At 47.2% G+C, this 18,984-nt stretch overlaps 1 protein-coding gene across 7 annotated transcripts in view; it reads right to left on the bottom strand.

The window, feature by feature from the left end:
• Cdk5rap2 (CDK5 regulatory subunit associated protein 2) overlaps positions 1-18,984 on the bottom strand; it is a 178,609-nt gene that overhangs the window by 14,277 nt on the left and 145,348 nt on the right. For all 7 annotated transcript variants that reach the window (XM_048340677.1, XM_048340673.1, XM_048340665.1 and 4 more), the window contains 8 exons: positions 17,268-17,440; positions 13,023-13,142; positions 8,953-9,069; positions 6,585-6,753; positions 5,204-5,331; positions 3,871-4,110; positions 2,567-2,635; positions 1,501-1,766 (listed from right to left, as the gene is read on the bottom strand). In XM_048340677.1, the coding sequence (XP_048196634.1) occupies positions 1,501-1,766; positions 2,567-2,635; positions 3,871-4,110; positions 5,204-5,331; positions 6,585-6,753; positions 8,953-9,069; positions 13,023-13,142; positions 17,268-17,440 (1,282 nt within the window). The remainder of the gene's footprint in view (positions 1-1,500; positions 1,767-2,566; positions 2,636-3,870; positions 4,111-5,203; positions 5,332-6,584; positions 6,754-8,952; positions 9,070-13,022; positions 13,143-17,267; positions 17,441-18,984) is intronic.

The following is an 18,984-nucleotide window of genomic DNA, read 5'->3' on the forward strand; positions in this document are numbered from 1 at the left end:
CTCTCACTCTCTCTGCTCCCAGAAGCAAACTCACATAGAGGGTAGGGTCAAAGGCATGTCCAACTTTTATATAAGAAAGATTTTAAACAGAAAAGAACAAGAATCTTATTAATATCTATTCATTTACTCAACAAATATTTATCAAGCACACAGTTGACACTAGGCCTTGTGATAAGCAGTGGTGTACAGAAATGAGCAAAATAGATACTATCCCTGCTCTTCAGGAGCTTGCCATCTAATAGAATATAAATAACAAGACTGATTTTTTTGAATACAGTATAATAAAACACGAAGCCAAAACAGAACTTTGGAAGTGAGACACTCAAGTATATTCAGTAAGTCCTCAGAAGAAGGGCCAGGCACCGTGACTCCGGGAAGCCGGAGGTCAGGCCCAGTGTGGGCTGGTGGATCTGACACTAAGCCCTGGAGGAAGTGCTTGAGTTATGAGTACACCAAGGACAAGGGGCCATGACAGATATAGCTTAAGAAGAGGATTCCAGAATAGTGAGGCAACAGTGAGAGAATGGGGAGGGGCACAGCAGCTGAGGGAGGTTCCGAGACAGGGCACAGAGAAGCCAGGGCAGAGGACAGCATGCAGAAACAGGCAGTGACACAGCACAGCCAGCATGTTCACAGGACAGCACATGGGGAAGGAAAGATGGCTGACGGTGAGGGGGCGGACAGAAGCCAGCTTGGGAACTAGAGTCCCCATGGTCACTGTCCGGGCAGAGGCAGTGGCATTTGCACAGGAGAGACCGACAGCCAGTGCTGTCCTGTGAGCTGGGAGCAGCCACAGCACTGAAAGAGAGCCCTCTGGAGGGCAGAGAACTGACTTCAAATGCAGACGGCCTCCAGTTCCATCGCAATGTATCTGAAGTGGGAATGGCATCACTTCCTTCACAGGGCTGTTCTGAGGAGTAAAGAAATAGCCAATAAAAAGTGCCTCTGTGAGAAGAGATGAAGGAACAGGTTCTTTGCTGGGCATCTGTGGAAATGACAGTAACATAGAGGAAGACGTGGCCACAAGTGCAGGAGGCTCTGGTCTGACATGGGATGAAGATCAGCATCTCTGTCTTCTCCATAGTAGCCCCAGAGACCCAGAGCCTGGGCACAGGGGCCTGGCCAAGAAGATCAGGTGGGTGAATGGCTGGACAGACAGACAGGCAGATGGACAGAGAGGATAGGTAAGAGATTGGATAGACAGGAGTACAGATGCAGGAGAGTAGGTCCTGTGAAACAGCTGCAGTCTCCCAGGGCAAAACCTCCACAAGCTTCTCAGTGGCTGCCATCCCACACCCCCCCCACCATCCCCACCGCCCAATCACACTCACACAGTTCCTCACATCAGACCAGACCTCCAAGCTTCCCTGGGGTATATATCTTGGTCCCACTTTAAGGGTCTGAGGACAACTGCATTACATGCCACTCCATGACTTCAGCCAGCCCCTCCCACTCCATACTCCATGAGCATTTCTCCCCACAAATCTGCAATCAGGTTACCTTTGCCCCCAGCTCTCCACGTGTGGGGCTCAGGGCCTCATGGGTTTGAAGGTCCATTTCAGCAAGGAGCTTGTGGCCCTGGCTGATCTGCTTGCAGAGGGCATCATAGTCCTCCACCAGGCCCAGGATGTGGCGGCCACTGTGGCTGGCCCACAGGCGGTGGCTAGTGACCACGTAAGTCACTTGTGCAGCATTGGAGGCCAAGCTGCTACTGTCACAGGAAAGGGAGTCCACATCATTTCCAGAGAGCGGAGAAGTCTCTGAAGCTGGAAAGAAGGGCTCAGATTTATTGGGGCAGCACTTGTGTTCAGTGCTCACAACATTAAAGATAGTAAGGAGGGCAGAAAGACCTGGAGGGAAAACAGGCCTGACCCCTGCACCTCAATCCATACCTCACCCCACACTGGGCTTACAGATCACCTCGCAGAGGGGTTAGATCAATTTACCCCATCTTACAAAGTACCCACGGTGTAGAAAACCCCAGATGCAGAAGATGGGCCAAGATAGCAATACTGATACTGCAGGAAATGGAACTGACCAGTGATGTCAGCCGGTGCTCATAGAAAAAAACTTCTCTGCAGGAAAAGAGAAATCAGAGGAGGCTTCCTGCAAGCAGCAGCAGGTGAGCTGGATTGAATAGGTAGCCAGAATTACATTACGCCTGCTGCCTTTTGCCTCTGGATCAATGGAGCTATGCATGGCCGATCTTGACTGGGGACAGCAGGAAAGGCATTTCCAGAGAAATTTGCACTCCTGATGAGTCCTGAGGAAGTAGTAGGACTTCCACTGGCAGATGGGGACAAAGGCAGTATGAGTGTCATAGAGGGAGGGACAGAACTGTGTGAAGGATGGTAGCCCATCTCTGCAGCTTCCCTGACATAGAGGGATTAGGCTGGTCAGGCCCACTGGGTCTGGAGCTGGAGGACCTCAAAACCTACAATAAAATGGCTATGCTTTAAGACAGCAGAAACCCAGTGAGGTTGCTGGGGTTGATGACACCTGTCCCTATTTAAAAAGTCTCTCCCATACTCAACATGGCCACAGTTCCCCAAGCATGGTTTTCTACCTGATTTTATTGTCGCTGCCTGAGTGGAATCAAATGAGTTCTCACTTGGCACAGGACATTTGTCACCATCTACAAAATGCAAAACAAGAGAAGGAAACACGGTTAGCTTTGCTGGAGAAAGGGTGGAATGAGAGTACAGTATTGCGCCTCTTACCCTTGCGCCTGTCCATTTATCCAGACATATGGCATTTACTCACATTTTCTCTGGGTACCAGATTTGCCAGCCTTGTGCAGGATGCCAGATCCACAGAGCAGCCATGCCACCACTGAGTGCCGGGATTGCAGGCACATGCTATCACACCTGGCTAGTCCAAACTTTGGTGGCATCCTTGTCTACAGGGCACGATGACACTCCTGCCCGCCCAACTGGATACAAACCCCCACTGTGGGTAGCAGGCTCTAGAGGGTGGGCAGGTCAGCTCAGAACAGCACAAAGGACATCTCCCTCCAGCTCTGCCATCTGCTGGCTGTGTCACTTTGGGAAAACCTTGTCCATTTCCTGGGCTTCAATTCCTCACCTACAGCGCAGGGAAGGTGGCCTAGCCGGCTCCACGGAGCCTGAGACCATTCGCGGTTTATTCCAGGCTATGCTGGGCAGGTGGAAAGGGGTGCCTTCCTCTCTCCTCTGCCATAGCCTCTGTAGTGCTAGAGTGCCCACCAGGGAACGCAAAACAGATCCACTTCTTTCCTACCTCCCCTGAGAGATACCAAAAGCCGGAGCAAGAGGCTTGGGTTGTCCTTTTTTTTTTCCTCTGTCAGTGTGCTTTATTTTTTTATTTTTATATTTTCTTATTTATTGGCAAAGTGATGTACAGAGAGGTTACAGTTTCATACGTTAGGCAAGGCTAGCACTCTACCACTTGAGCCACAGCGCCACTTCTGGCCGTTTTCTATATATGTGGTGCTGAGGACTCCAACCCAGGGTTTCATGTATACGAGGCAAGCACTCTTGCCAGTAGGCCATCTTCCCAGCCCCTTGGGTTGTCTTTTAAAGGCAGTGAAGAGGGACTGAAATGCTTTTCAGCCTCAGAGTCACATGGACAGGACTAAATGGGAGAGGGGAGGGCGGGAGGAAGGGGGGGATGGCCAGAGGAACTAAAGGCAGCTAAAAGCACTAACTCTACCTCAATAGAACCAAACACCCAGTCAGAGATAATGCTATTGTGTCAGAGGTGAGCAGTGACCAGCAGGCAGCTGCACTGGTGTGTGGGGACATCGCATCTGCTGTCCTTGGTGAGGCAGTTTTGTGGGGCAGGGCACCCCCATGCACATAGACACACAGTGCAGTGAGGCAGGCACCCTACCGTGCTTGTCCTGCTGAAGGGACCACTCGGGGATGCACAGCGCCTGGGTGGCTGGAACGAGGGTTCCTTCCTGGGCCTTCTGTGCTAGTTGCTCCTCCAGCCTGCTCCGCAGGGTGCTGTTGGTTTCAATGCTCTTTTCCAGCTGGGCCCGCAGAGCCTGCATCTCTGTCAGGAGGCCATGCAGGTCTCTCAAAGGATCCTGTCCCTTCCAGCCTTCTCCAGACACCTGGGCTTGGGCCTCTGCCGACATGTGCACAGGGAAGGAAGTCTCACTATCCTCCACCATCAGAGGGTGAGCCCTCGGAGGGGCCCACCACCACCACCCACCTTCCGCTTCCTAACGACGAGGTACAATTTAAAATAACAACTCGACTTTAAAAACAAAAATATTGGCTGACTTAATTGCTGCTATTCCACAGGCTAAATAAGAGCTGGAAATTAATTTTCACTTCTGGCCATAAAAGCCTAGCAAATTGCACACCAAACCCTGAAATTATGTCTAGTAGTAATAAAATCTATTTGGGCTGGAATTATAGAATGAAAGGGGATGATTTTAAGAGCCACAGTATATTAAAAGAGCCCCAACAGCAGGAGTACGAGAAGCAACTTGAGGAGAAATGAACGCAGTGAGATGACCCTTCCCTGGATAAACTTTCAACAGGGAGAAACCATCTGGAAAATTAGTTTTAAAAAATCCCACTATACCTCAAAATTGATTCTGAAACGTAAGACCTGCGAGCAGAGTCCTCTGATCTGGCATCTCTGGAGGGACACGGAGAGGACCAGGACCAGGAGGTACCCACGGCCAGAGCCATGCTTGACACAGGCCGGTGCTCCATTCACGTGTGTGCTCAGTGAATGCGCAGAAAGAAATACACATGAGCAGGAAAGGTTTTTCCCTGAGTGCCTACTGCATACCAGAGACTGGTACACAGACTGCTTGGCTGAAGGATCACAATCAATTTTCACAACTCCACAGAGTGGATGTCAACAGACAAGTTCACAGGAGCAAAAACAGGCCTGAAGGGTGAAGTGACCTGCAAAAGGTTCCGGAGCCAGGCTGAATGAGTCTTCAGTTGGCCCAATGCTTGACGCTAATCTTCCACATGTCCTGTCACTATTGAAGAAGAGTGGGCCCCAAGTGAAGTCTGGTGGTATACACCTGAAATTCCAACATTTTGGAAGCTAAGGTAGGAGAATCTGAGTTTAAGGCCAACCTGGACTATAGGAAAAACCCTGTCCAAAAAAAAAAAAAAAGGAAAGGCGAAAGGAAGGGAAGGAGGGACGGAGGGAGGGAGGGAAGGGAAGAAGCTAGAGGGGTGGAGGGGAGTACCTTGCCACTGCCGCTGCCTGTGCTCCTCATCTAGCTTCTCGTACACCTTCAGCTCCACTCGGAGGGACTGCAGCAGCTTGTCATTCTGTGAGAGCAGTTGCTGCTTTGACATCACATCCTCCTGTGCCCTGAAATGTTCCCAGCATGGGGAAAGAGGTTGATTCTACCCAGACCCAGACCCAGACCCCCACCACACCAGCTGGGTCAAGAGTACAGACAAAAACAGGATGAGCATGTCTAAGATTTCCAAGTGCCCTCACGCCCAGCACTCTGCACACATTCCCCCAGGTAGCCTTCACAAATACCCTAATAGGTAGGCTCTCTCTAATTCTCCATTCATAGATATGAGAAAGCAGAACCCAGTTCCAGTGCCTCCCCAGGTGTGCAGATGTGTGAGAAGAAGCACCTATGCCAGCGCCATCTGATGATGGCAGTGGTCTTGCTACATCCTGCACACCCCGGGCAGGAAGGAAGAAGATGCTCATCCTGAGGGAAAGGGATGCTCGTGAATGCTGCCACAGACAAAAGAAAACACCTGGAACAAGACACACTCAAAGGGAAACTGCGGAAGAGCAATCCATATGAATCTTAAAACCTGCAGATTCCTGTAATAATTCTGCTCAGAATCTCTCAGGGGACTCCTAGGAAACTGAGTGAACCCCAGTAGTCCTGGGCCAGGCAGTGGCACACAACTGTAATCTCAGCTATACAGGAGGCAAAAATCATAAAGAAAGTTGTTCGAGGTCAGCCCTGGGCCAAAATTCACAAGACTCCCATCTCAGCCTCTAAAATCTATACGTGGAACACAGGCCTGTCATCTCAGCTACACGGAAAGCCTAAATAGCAGGATTATAGTCCAGGCTAGCCTGGTCATAAACTAAGAGATGCTATTTGAAAATTAAAGCAAAAAGGGCTGGGCATGGGTCAAGTGGTAGAGCACCTGCTTAGCAAGTGCAAGTCCTGAGTTGGAAGCTCAATACTGCCCCGCTAGAAGAACAAACCCCCCACAGTTCTCATATGGCTAGGAGGCCAGGTATGCTTCCACATCTGGCCCTCTCGGTGCTCTCCACCCCGTCCTGGCCCTCACGCTCCTCCAGAGGCACTGGCCCTTCTGCTGGGCTACAGATACTCTGCCTCAGGGCCTGAAAGCTCTCATGTCCAGGTACCACCACTCTCTGCTCAGACAGCATCTTCTCAGATGCCATTTCCCCACTCCCAGCCCTGTTCTCCTCCTTAAGACCATCTTCACCCATGTTACACCCACCAGACAGGATATGCCTGTGTGCTTGTGCGTTCTGCACACTAAGGCAGGCACAAGCGTGCCTTGTCCCAGCACCTGCATGGGTGGCAGGCAGAGCAGGGATTAGGAGTCGTGCTGTACCTGCTCAGGTCCCGGGCCAGCTGCTGGATGTGGCTCTCCCTCTGAGCAACGTCCTTCCACAGCCTTTCATTTTCTTCCCTCACTCTGGTACACTCCTGCTGAAGACGCTCAAGACTCGCAGCCTTCTTGGAGAGAGACTCTCGTAATTTGTCATTCTCCTTCTGTTTATCTACAAATACCAAAAAGCGCCACTGAGAAGGGATGCCATTTGTTTCTCCCAACCTTATTACGCAGATACACCACTTCAGCCGCAGCACTCCAAGAATACAAAAAAGAATGAGATTTAATCTGGCATTTATGATTTTGGCATTCCAATTATCTTCTACATTTTGGGCAGATAAATCTGTCAACATCAAGGCTGTAGATTAAACATCACTGGGATGAAATGGGCCTGTTTAATTTTCTATTATATAATGGGGCCTTGCAAATCTGGTTACTTCGCCCTCCCAGAGCAAGCGGTGGGCGGAGACCACAGGGGGTGGAGAGTGTCAGTGGGCTCCCTGGAGGATGTCACCTCTGCTGAGGATCAAACACTCCTGGAAGCACACAGGGGACAGTGGAGCCAAGAGCAGGGAGCTGGAGGCAGAGCGGTAGGGTCTAGTGCGACCCCTCCACTTGCTGACTGTGGACTTTCACCTTCACTTCCCCATGCTTCAGTTTCTCCGTGTTATCATGAGGACGACTGAGCGGCCACCTGTACAGAGCTTAGCACAGGCTCGATCAGCTTGTTTGGAACTCAAGAGTGTCACAAAGGGCAAGCTGTGAGCAAGGGGAAGAGTGGTGGCTGCCACATTCCTTCCATCACTACCTGCACAGACTTTATACTACTTCCCACACACACAGATGCCATCTCACTTACTCTGCACAGCACAGCACCCAGGTAGGAACATTGACACTCCCCGTGCCCATGTGATGAGGCCTCACAGGCAGGAAGCTGCAGAGCCGCAGGCAGACCCAGGGTCTCTGACGTCCTTCCTTTGTTTAGTTTTGAGACAAAGCCTAGCTATGTAGTTCAGGCTAGTCTGGAACTCACTATTATGTCACCCAGGCTGGCCTGGAGTTTGCAATCTTCCAACCTCTGTTTCCCCAATACTAAGATCACAGCTGTGCCCTACCACACTAGCTCTGGCACCAGAGACAAACACACGCGGCCATTTCTCTGCAAGCTTAGGCTCCAGATGATGTTTGATGCAGACGTAACCAACTGCACCTCACTCTACTCTCTTCACCTCTAACCCTAGGCCTTGTCTACCCTCCTGCCATTCTGAAAGCCCCCAGCTCCTCTGAACTTGAAGTGCCCTAACTGATCCCTCCCTAGACCCAGCCCTTGAGGACCGGCAGTTCTGGGGGCGAGGGCCTTCAGCTCTCTGGCCCTCCTTCCTGGCAGCCTACTCCAGCATACCTGGCTGTCTCCCATCAGATGATAAGCTGCTGGGGGAAGGGGCCAGGACTCGTTCATTTCTGTTGCAGAATTTCACAGATCCCGATGTAGACCAGAAGACAGGGGATGCTTGCCGAGTGAGCAAACAACTACAGAGCCTCCATCTCATCTCTTAAACCAAAATCAGGTCAATATCCTCTAGAGAGAGTAGGATAATCTAGCCCAATTCCCACTCTACCACCTTCTGACTCTGTGACCACAGGCTGGCAATGCTCCCTAGGCCCATTTCTTACCTGAAGAACAGGGCTAGTCATTCTTCATTCCATTTCATTTTAAATACTGAAAGATAACTTGACCAAATGCTCCTTGGGAGCTAAACTTCAAATAGGATGAATTAAGAGAAAGATCTTTATAAGAAACACTGGATAAACTATGCTAGTACAAGAAATCTCTGCTTGAGATTTGCCAATAATGTATTTCTAGCCCCTCTCTCTTCCCCAATGAGAAGTGGCTGTAGAGGGGATAAGTAACAAGGAAATGAACTAACATTTACTGGGACTCTGGGAAAGACACTGTGGTAAGAGCCTTATACAATTTAATAATCATGGTACCTGATGAAGTATTTCTCTCTGAACCCCAATTTTCTCATCTATGAAACAAGAATATTAGGTAGGTATGGGGGCTTGCACCTGTAATCCCAACTAGCAGCCAGGGATAGCTTGGGTGGATCCATGTTCAAAGTCAGGCTAGGGGTGGGAGGGAAGAGATAACTAATGCAAAAAGGGCTAGGAGGTGGCTCAAGTGGTAGAGCACCTTTCTAGCAAGCATGAGAACCTGCATTCAAATCCCAGTCCTACATGCACATTTAAAAAAAGAGCCCGATACAATTAAATGGTGTAAAGCTGTCAGAACCACAGGATTTTGAAGGCAGGTTAATCAACACAAGGGCTTTGTGGCCTGGGCTGCAGTTAGCCCATTAATTCTTACCTTTGGACCCTTTCACGAGCATCAGACTGAGGGCCTGGTTCTGCTTCCTCAGGAAGTGGATCTCAGATGTCAGAGAACTGTGCAGCTCAGAACCATGAGTAAGAATGTTTGTGGGACCTACAAAGCACATGGAAACAGTCATTTTGGACAATCAGTATAGATGGATGGAACTTCCCAGAAAATAGGTTTAAACAATGAAGAAATGCAGCATTCAACAAAAATCATTCCTGTGACTGCCAGAGCCCATAGGAAAAGGGGAGGTGGCTTAAAAGAGGAGGCAGGAGGGGGACACTCTCATCTCACCTGCCCTGAGAGTAAACCAAGCAGAGACCTGACAGGTGAGGCACAGGGGTGACCATCTCAATCACCAGAGCCAGCTGCCTGCTTGGGCCTCATCCTGGAGGCCACTCAGCCCCAGAAGCCACCCAGTCCCCAGAGCCAAAGCTCACTCCTCCCATTTGGACCTCTCCTATTGTCCTCTAGCCTCCAGGGGACCCCCACACCAAGCTAAATTCCCCACTCTTCCTCCGCCCTGGCCAGCAATCATGACTGATGGATGATTCTTCTCCCCAGATGCCTGGGATGGCAGACTCTCCCGTCTCCTCTTCAGGCTCAGCACCATGCTCTAACTTTCTCCCTCCTAACCACAATCCTTCTATTTATTCTCTTCAGAACTATCTGATGGCCTGGCACTGTGAAAGACAAACAAACAAAATGCAAGCCCTGCACTTCTCAGTGCAGAGCCAGACCTCTGTGGCTTCCTCCTACCTCCTGTGTCCCTCTACTCACAAGCCCACTCCTTCTCCACTCTGAACCCTCGTGCACTTGAGCGCAGCCACACTGCCACTCCTCTGTCTTCCGCACCCTGTGACTGCAGAGTGAGGAACTAGCGCCCTTCGCCTACACATCCACAGCCCTCTTCATCTATGAAATCACTCTTTCCACTCCTGGCTCTAAGTGTACACTGTAAAGATCAGGATCTAAAGCCAGATGGATTAGGCTGGAAGTCCCATCCTCATCAATGTCTTACCGAGCTGTTGCCTAGCTGCTGAAAGCCACTCCTTCCTCAAGATCAGCCTATGGCCGTCTCTTCTGGACACCTCCCTTGACACCCACCCCAGCTCTCCCCTCCTGGAACTTACTCATCTCACATCACCTGCTTCCTGCTTACAGCTGCCTTCAGGAAAGCACTCACTGTGTGCAGGGCGCCTCTCCCAGCCTCTGAGCTGACTGAGTGCACTTGCAACCACCACTGAAATGAACCCCTGAGTTCTAAGCTACCTGCAGGGAGCACATGAGCAGAAGCCACTGCTTTCAATGAGACCTGAAGATAGGCCTTCAAGAAGCCCCTGTTGGTGGCTCCAGGGACATGTTTTTGCCCCTGTGAAAGGAGAAAACAGCGTCCCCAGCCTTTTTTCCCCTGCTTCAGACACTGTCGTAAGAGGCTGAGGGGAGCAGCAATGACTACAGTCATCGTAGACGCTAATCCCAACCTTCTATCACTCAACCAGAAAACTTACCTTAAGACTACTTGCCTCTGGGGTTCTTGTTGCATACAAAAACATAAATGTTTATTGTTTATACCTGCTTTTCCTCATATTTTATTCTGTTATAGCTGAAAACAGCCTGGTACACAATGGAGTAATGTACAATCAATTCTCTCAGAAGTTCATATTCTTTCCACTTTTTGTCTCTTGCTAAGAAGTTATTTATCACATGCCATATGATTTTTTAATGTCTCTCTCCACCATCTTCCTCTAGACACTCCCTTACAAACTCTGCTATCATTTCAGAGACAACTAGGTTGAACTATGGCTCTGGCTTCTTAATAATTGTGATTTAAGTGAATCACCACCACTTTCCTGAGTCTTTCTTAGCTCAACGTAAGTGTCTAATATTGAGCCAGGTATGATGATACATACTTATCATCTGAGATACTCAGAAGGTGGAGGTAAGAGGATCATGACTTTGAAGCCAATCTGGGCAAAGTTAGCAAGAGCTTATCACAAAAACAAAACAAACAGAAGAGCTGGGGCTGGGCTCCCTAGCATGTGCTGGCCCTGGTTTAATCCTTGGTACTGAATTTTTAAAAGGGGACAGAGAGGCTGATATTGCTGCTGCTCTTGCTGTTACCATTTCTGTTAACATCATGATGGATGGATGGATGGATGGATGGATCAATCAATCAATTCAATCGATCGATCAATTAACTGATTAATTGATGGGGCTGGGACCAGAAGAGGACCAAAGTGAGACCTGAATGAGCTAGGAAAAAAATCTACTGACATCTATGCTGACCAAAACTAATGTGCACATGGAATAAGGTGCAAAAGAATAACTAAGCCCAAACCCAAAAGGCAGTCCTGATGCAGAATAACCCTGAGCAGGCACACCCAGGTGTCTCCTCTGAGTGTCACCTCGAGAAGCCCAGATGCTGAGGAAGAAGCTCCAGGTCACGAGATACCATTCTTCACAATATTCCACCCCAGTATTATAAGGAGTGCTGCCTTCTCATTTAACAATATTCCATCCTGGCCCTAGAAGGAGTGCTGCCTTTCTCAAACCTACTCCCAAGAGGAGCGCTGACAGCGGGCGAGGCAGGCCCGCTTTCATTTCTTTGTCTTTTCCGAGACCATGACAACATGGTGAGAACAGAATGTCTTCCCACCAGCGTAAATACTTTATGAATGCCTTTTTGTAAACCTTCCTGTCAGACAGAATTACTCTCCAGAGCAATTGCCTGCTCCATTGTAGCCGGTGGCCATTTGAGCCCCCAAATAATTCTATAATTGGATTTGCCAGGGAAAATGTAAAACAGAATGAATCTAATTCAGGCATTACCCAGAGTGAATGTGAAGGGTCCAGGCGTGTATTTCTTTCCTATGTTTGATATGACTAATAATTCAGATTAATCAATTTCCTGGGGGGTGTAGGGGGTGAGTGGGGAGGCTGCAGGATGAGGTGGAATGAGTGGAAGAGAGGAAGAGAGAGAGGAGGGAAGCGAGGGGAAGGGAGGGAGAGAAATGGAACCAGTGTATCTTGAAAACTGTAACACATATACAGGACTTCGGAAAGGTGTCCTAAACTGATGGCTACAGTGGGCTAGAAAGGAATAAGCAGGCTGAGAAACCAAAGACCTTCAATGGAATTCCTTTTACATATCAATCTCACCTCTCAAAACTGGGAATAATATTGCAGAGCTTCAGTGTTAAACAAGATTTAATAATAAAACTCATGATGAAAGCAACTATTCACTGAGTGAGCAGGCCCTATCATGATACTGCCTCATGTAACCTCACAATGACTTTGTTTTGTGAAATAAGATGGAGAGGTGGGATAAATTGCCCAAAGTCACAAAACCAATAAACAAAAAGCTGGGAACCACACCCTTCAACAGCCAAACTCCAGCTTTTCCCAGCAAATAGACCAGGCTGCTCCCAATCTACACTCTTAGTGAAATGAGCACTCTCCCTCGGAAGCAAGAAGTAGAAACTGGGTAGGATAGTAAACGCTAAGGATGCTGCTTCTCATATAAGTGAGGGGAAGAATAAGAATATATATTTCTATGTGTAACTTTGAAAATCACTGTAAGGATACAAGCAACAACCAAGAGGGAAAGAAGGAAGTGAGAATAGGCCTAACAGGTAAAGAATGAAACTGTTTGGTTTTGAATGATGTGCATGTCTTACCTATGGGAAAATGATGCTCAGTTTTCACAGAAGACCGTTTCACTGGGAGCTAACTGTGGTTGTACAGGCATACTGGTGACCTTTTCTTGGCATGTGAGTCTTACCAGACTGCTAAAATGCTGATATTTTTGTAATCCATTATTGATGACAAGATAAAATACAGCTTTGTTCTACTCTAGAATCTTGATCTACATCTCCACAGCTTCTGAAGTCCAAAGGAGAGTCAGCTTCGAGTCAGGTGCCAGAAGCTGGCAGACTCTTCCAGTAATGGAGACAGAAGTGGAAACTTAGCAAGAACCCATCTTGTCCCCAGACTGCAAATGTGTCCCCGGTCAAACCTATGACCTTGTGGGTGGGCTCAGTGGTATGGCCCTACCTTACCTTGTTCCAGCTCAGACCCCTGCCGTTCCAGCTGTTTCCGTAGCTTCTCGTTTGTTTTAATAGATTCTTCCAGACGTTTCCTCAAACTTCGAATTTCCTGTATGTGTTCCATTAGTAAGTCTACAGAAAGGAAGAACACTTTTAATTTAAAGTCTGAAGCCCTGACAAGTTGAATAATTCATAGATTATACAAGGATCTGCAAATTCCAAACAGTGTCCAATGTATTAAGAGGGTGAGCAACTGGCAGTTCCTTCCCAGGCTGGAGGAGGCCCAGCCGTCCCCCCTCCAGCCCACGGCCCCTGTACCATGACGGTACTCTCCAATCCTCCACGAGGAAGCTACTTCACATCCTTCCAAAAAATTATATTCCATACAATTTTAATGCTAACTGTAATGTAGCCTTTTATTCTTTCTCAATATCAAATATTAATTTAAAATCTTCCTTATGGTGAAACTAACAGATCACTTTCAAGTCTGTCTGAATTGCCTGAAACTTGATTAAAGTACCTCCATAATGAATCCAGATATGGAGACTAATTTTCTGAAAGGAATATGTTATCTACTTACCACTTATTAATTTAAGGCTTAAAATAAAACAAAATAATGCTAGTGAGAATGGTAATAAGAACAGTAATCTCAAGAGTGTATCCTGTTAGTGTGAATCTCAAGCACAAGACCTTCTGCAGCTATTTATATTATGTACCTTAGCAAGTTCTATTCCAAGGTCTTTCCAAATAATTCCACATGTAGGGCTCCACGTAACTGCATACATGCATTATCATGCAGAATTTCATAGCTACTCCATTATACTATAAAAACTATATGATGTCATGGAAAAATGTAACACGCTATTCTGCTAAGCTTTAAACTGATACAAAATTGGTTATTCACCATAATCACTACTCTACATAAAATATATAAACATGAAAGACAAATGTACAAAAGAAATCAGTTACCTCAGGGAGACAGATTTTAGATTTTTCAAGAACTCTCTATTACATTTAATCATATTACTTAGTAATAGATTAAAATTTAAATGTTTCAACTTTCCTTAAGATAAGCATTACTTTGTCTTCCCAAGCCATACCACACTTTAACAAAGAAAGAGGGAAGCAGTTTCAATCTAGAGGTGGCTTTCTAGAGTCAGTGTTTAAAACATAATCACATTAAGTATCCAAAGGCAAAACTAATGTCTTTAATTCATCAATTAGGGTATACTCAGTATGTCTTAGTAATGTTTGTTTTAAAACATTATACTAATGTTATGACCCAGTTTTAATTCCTCCAAAATGGCTTTCATTTAAAAGTAGCACAATGTTACAGATCTTTTCCTAATTAAATAGTAATTTTGCCATGAATTTGAATGTTTATGAGATGACTTAATTCCCAGACCTTCAGCTATCTGCTATTAATGCCAGAAGTGTGGCAAGTCATTTGGTGGCATGTCTGCAGGTCTCCAGGCAGCACAGCACTAAACACTCTGTCTGCAACACACTCTGGGCACATCTGGGCACTGTACCTCCTGTCCCTGCACACCTTCCCGAGGCTAGTCAGGCCAGAGTCTATCACGAGCTTGTCAGCTTTGACTGCCGTCTTCCCTGCGGGTGGGTATACCCAGTCTCAAACTGCTGGCTCCGTGGCCGTCAAGACAAACAATCTTGCACTGAGGCTTGGGCCAGGAGTTGGACTCCTCCCTCCAGCCCGAGGACATGTTCCCAGTTTAACTGGATACTACCTATCAATTATGCAGCCATCTTGAGGAGAAAGAAACCCTATACTAGCCTGTCTCCTTTACAGTAAGATCTCCTGACAAATACTAACTCTTTAAAGAACATAAATTCTATAGGAAGTAACTATTTTTTTTAGGTATGTATCTTTTGCCTCGTAGCTCTCACTTAGAGAACCTATGTTAAGAAAATGCCCCCCAAATGAAAGAAAAAGCTTCAAGTTCAAAGATACTCCCTGCAGCATTGTTTATGATCATGAAATTCTAAAAATGACTTAAATGCTCAGCCACAGAACATAAGGAAAAGTGCAGCTCACTCATTCAATGGACTGTTGCAAAATCCACTAAAAGTGATGCTATCTACCAACATGTCAGGAAACTTACAATGTAATGTTGAGTGAGAAAAGAACAGACACTAAATTATGTCTCACACAGATCACCAACATAACAAAAAGGAAAACATGCAGTACCCGAAGGCTGAAGAGAAACAAAGACTCAGTGGGTAGGTCAGGGCGGCTCCAGAAAGCACTGTCCTCTCAGAGAGACAGAGAGAGCCCAAGTCATGGGCTAGAAGAGGTGCCTAAATGGCTCTACATTAGAAGTAAACCAGGTGGGGAGGCAGACAGGGTGGAGGAGGAAAAGGGGGGTCCTAGAAGAAGAAGAGGGAGGCACTGCCAAGAGCAGGATGTGCTGGGGAGAAGATCTTGCACTTTCCACTTTCCATCCTCTGGGTGACCATGTGGTAGCCAACTCTCTGCTTCAAGCTCCTTACAACTTCCATCCATCAGAACCAGGCCTCAAGGGTCTTTGAGGTCTTGAAAAGGACTCATAGAGCCACCCTGCACTAATTCTGTGCAGAAAGGAGTAGCATCAGAGATAGGAAACAATTTGTGATCTACCCTAAGTTAGAGGAAGACAAAAACCCAGAGCCAGAAATGACAGAGAAATCAAGTACTCAGTAAAACACAGTGATCTCACAGGGACATTGCTAGAAATCCCCAAGACTGAGGTCCATGAGTCTAACTACTGGGGAACCCAATTGACTCTTAAGTCACCCCAAGAATACACATTGCAGGTTCCAAGTATGTTTTAGATGTGTATCACTGTCTTTAGAGGAAGCTTCGAGGTCACCCCACACATTGGTAAGGGCTCCTTATAAATTTTCACCTCAAAAAAACGGGTCTTACTACTTTAAAAATTTTAAATAATGGCCTACATCAAGCATCAATAAAGAACTTGTACTGAGGAAAAAACCTTGTGGAAGAAGCAAGAGCCCAGACTGTTGAGTGAGACCCAGAGTCTATACTAAGGCTTGCCTAATACCTCTGTTTGTACATGCAGATTCTCTGCAACACTGCTGGCCGTAGCTGCTGTGTGCTTTAACAGGAAAGCTGGGCACCTGCAACAGAGCCCACATCCCTGAAAAGCCAAAATACTTATGATCTTCCCTTTCCCAGAGAAGTCTACTTGGCTGGCTGATAATGATCCCTTACCTCTTTGAAATATACTGAATTGTAATTATCACTGAGCCCTAATTCCTACCCTAAAAGGAGGGAACGGAGACGGAAAGTAGATGTACAGAGGGAAGGGGGCATACGGGTGGGTCCTAGGATCTGATCCACCAGCTCAGTCTATGGGCAGAGACAGGGTGTTGAGGGTTGAATATCTATGTCTCAGAATTCCTGTGTTAGAGGCCTGAGCTTGAGTGTGATGACACAGGAGCTCGGATCTTTGGGCTGAGGATGAATGGGATTAGTTCCCTGTCACATGGACTTCTAAGAAGTCTCTTACTCTTCCTCCACATGAGGATATAACCCAGAAGAAGATCCTCACCAGAACCCAAACATGCTCCCTGGCACCCTGTCATAGCCTTTGAGTCCCCAGAACTGTAGGAAATGAATTTCTGCTGTTTGTAAACCCCTCCAGCTGATGGTACTAAGCCACAGCAACCTGAATAGACCAAGACAAAGGGCTTGAACCAATGGGCTAATAGCCACACTAAAGGGAAAGGGCAGATTCATATAATGTTAAACTTTGTAATTACACAAAATAATCAGAATGAAATGGGGGTGCCCTTGAGCATCTGAAGAGCTCAACGCAACAGAGGCCTCAGTCTCAGTGACCCTGCCTCAGGATGAGCTGCAGGACAAAAGGAAGAGAACCAACCTCTCATCCACATAACTCCAGTCCTGTCCAGTCCTCACCAGCACAGGGGACTGGCAAGTCACATACTAAGTCCTCATTTAGAAAATGGCAATGGGGGTTGGAGAGTTCGCTCAGTGAGAGAGTGCTTGCCTAGCAAGAGCAAGGACTTCAGCACTGCCAAGAAAAAGAGAAGAAAAATTAAAAAAAAAAAACAGCAATGACTTTTTCCCAGGCAAGCATATTTTCCCCAGTTATAAATGATGCTCTGTGACTGTCTGTCACAGAACAGACACCACACTTTGCTCACCAAGGCAAGACAGCACATGAGCATCAAAGCTGGAGTGTGGACAACACTTAGTAAAACGTCACTCACCTTGAGGAAAGTGGCTCAACACTGCTGAGGTCTTTTCAGTCTCGCTGTCTTGCTTCTGGTCCCGTGAGAGGAAAGACTTCTCAGACATTTCATCATCAGACAATATATGAGAGGCCGGAGGCTCAGGAGATTTGGGGAGAATATGCTGGTAGGTTGAGTTGTCTTCCTCAGTCCTTAATCAGTGGAATTGAGAGATCAATCATTCGCCACACTGAAACCCCAAGCCAGGCCATCAGAGAATTCCTGAGATTGGTTCCCCTTCCCAGGGTATGGCTTACAGGGGAGCAAACTGAGTGAGGACCTGGCTCAGTGGGCCCCAGTGCTGCTCTACCCTAGGCATTCTGAATCTCTTTTGGTCCTCAAAGACACCCCCGAGGAAGGAAGTTCTCTCCTCCTCTACAGTTGGGGAGGTAGAGGCTCATACAAACCAGCCACTACCTCAGCTTCTAAGGATCACTGCTCTGATCTGACTCTGGCCTATTGACTTAAAGGCTGCAAGAGAATGTGGGAGTCCAGTCCACAGCCCACAGCCCAAAGCGTGGCCTTAAGGATTTCAAACTTGCATGGTCCCCAAGCAGGTCCCCAATTGCATTCTTCTAGCAATCATCTGGTTATTAACCTGTATTTCCCAAGGATCACCTAAGTCACGAGGAAAAACAATCCAAAGCCTGTGAAAAGCCCACATGAATCTCCATTATAGATAAGCTTCTTAATTTAAGCTCTTTCCTCTCCCACTTTTTCCTATTACTTCTTGTCAGGGGCTATAGTCTCATTCTTCATGAACTCAGACAAGAGCAAAGGACTCGGGAGCTGCAATGCATTCATTAACAGGTAAACACCGGATGCAACAGAGCCCAGACAGTGTGATGGATGCCTGGGCTTGTGGCTGGCTTGCAAAAGTGCAGCGAGGGCCAAGGGCATCATTTAATTAGCGCAGGAGCAACCTGTGAAGGCTATGTTAGAGCTGAAATGGGTAGAATAGAAGAAAAAACAAATCTTCCAAAAATGTAAAGGGACAACACATTGAGAATGTTTTTTTGTTGTTGTTGCTGTTTTGTTTTTTTTAAAAAAAGGTTCCATGTCTCTTTCCAATCTAGTCTCCAAACACATACGGTTGCCTCTATAATGGTGGATCTGGCTACATCCTCAAAGGCTCTCTTCTTCCTGTACAAGTGTGGGGCTCCTAACGTGTCATTTGTGGGCCAGCTCACTGGGCCCAGAATGCCTGCCCAGCTTTGGCCCTTCTAGGCCAGCCTCCCCATGGGGCCATGTCTCAGGTTTGGATGTTTTCCAGACAGGCTCCACTTGGGGAAGCCCTTCCTTGCTCTCTTCTCCACCTGTCAGCCAGCAGGAACAGGATGTGATCTGTAAGGATAGACACAGAGTGTGTAGAACTGGGAAAAATCTTGGCTCATCCAGCAGAGGGAGAAGGACCTTCTTAAGTTCACAGACTCTCTGTTGAGAATGTCTTCCAGGGAGCTGTGGTACCTCCCTGCCTGCCTGCTGTAGAATTCTGGGACCCTTTGTAATGCCAATAAACTCTAAGATGCTATATCTCATGCTAGTCTTTATTTCTTTGTTTTATTCCCAGGAGTTCAAAAGGCCACATCCCAAAAGATAGGTAGCCTAAAGGCAGCTACCCTATGTACAAATAGTATTAAGAACCTTTAGAAAGCCAACAGAGGAAGGGCAAGACCTTGGCATTTGCAGTAGGTCA

Source organism: Perognathus longimembris, chromosome 1, assembly GCF_023159225.1.
Source record: "Perognathus longimembris pacificus isolate PPM17 chromosome 1, ASM2315922v1, whole genome shotgun sequence".
NCBI classification, from domain to species: domain Eukaryota; kingdom Metazoa; phylum Chordata; class Mammalia; order Rodentia; family Heteromyidae; genus Perognathus; species Perognathus longimembris.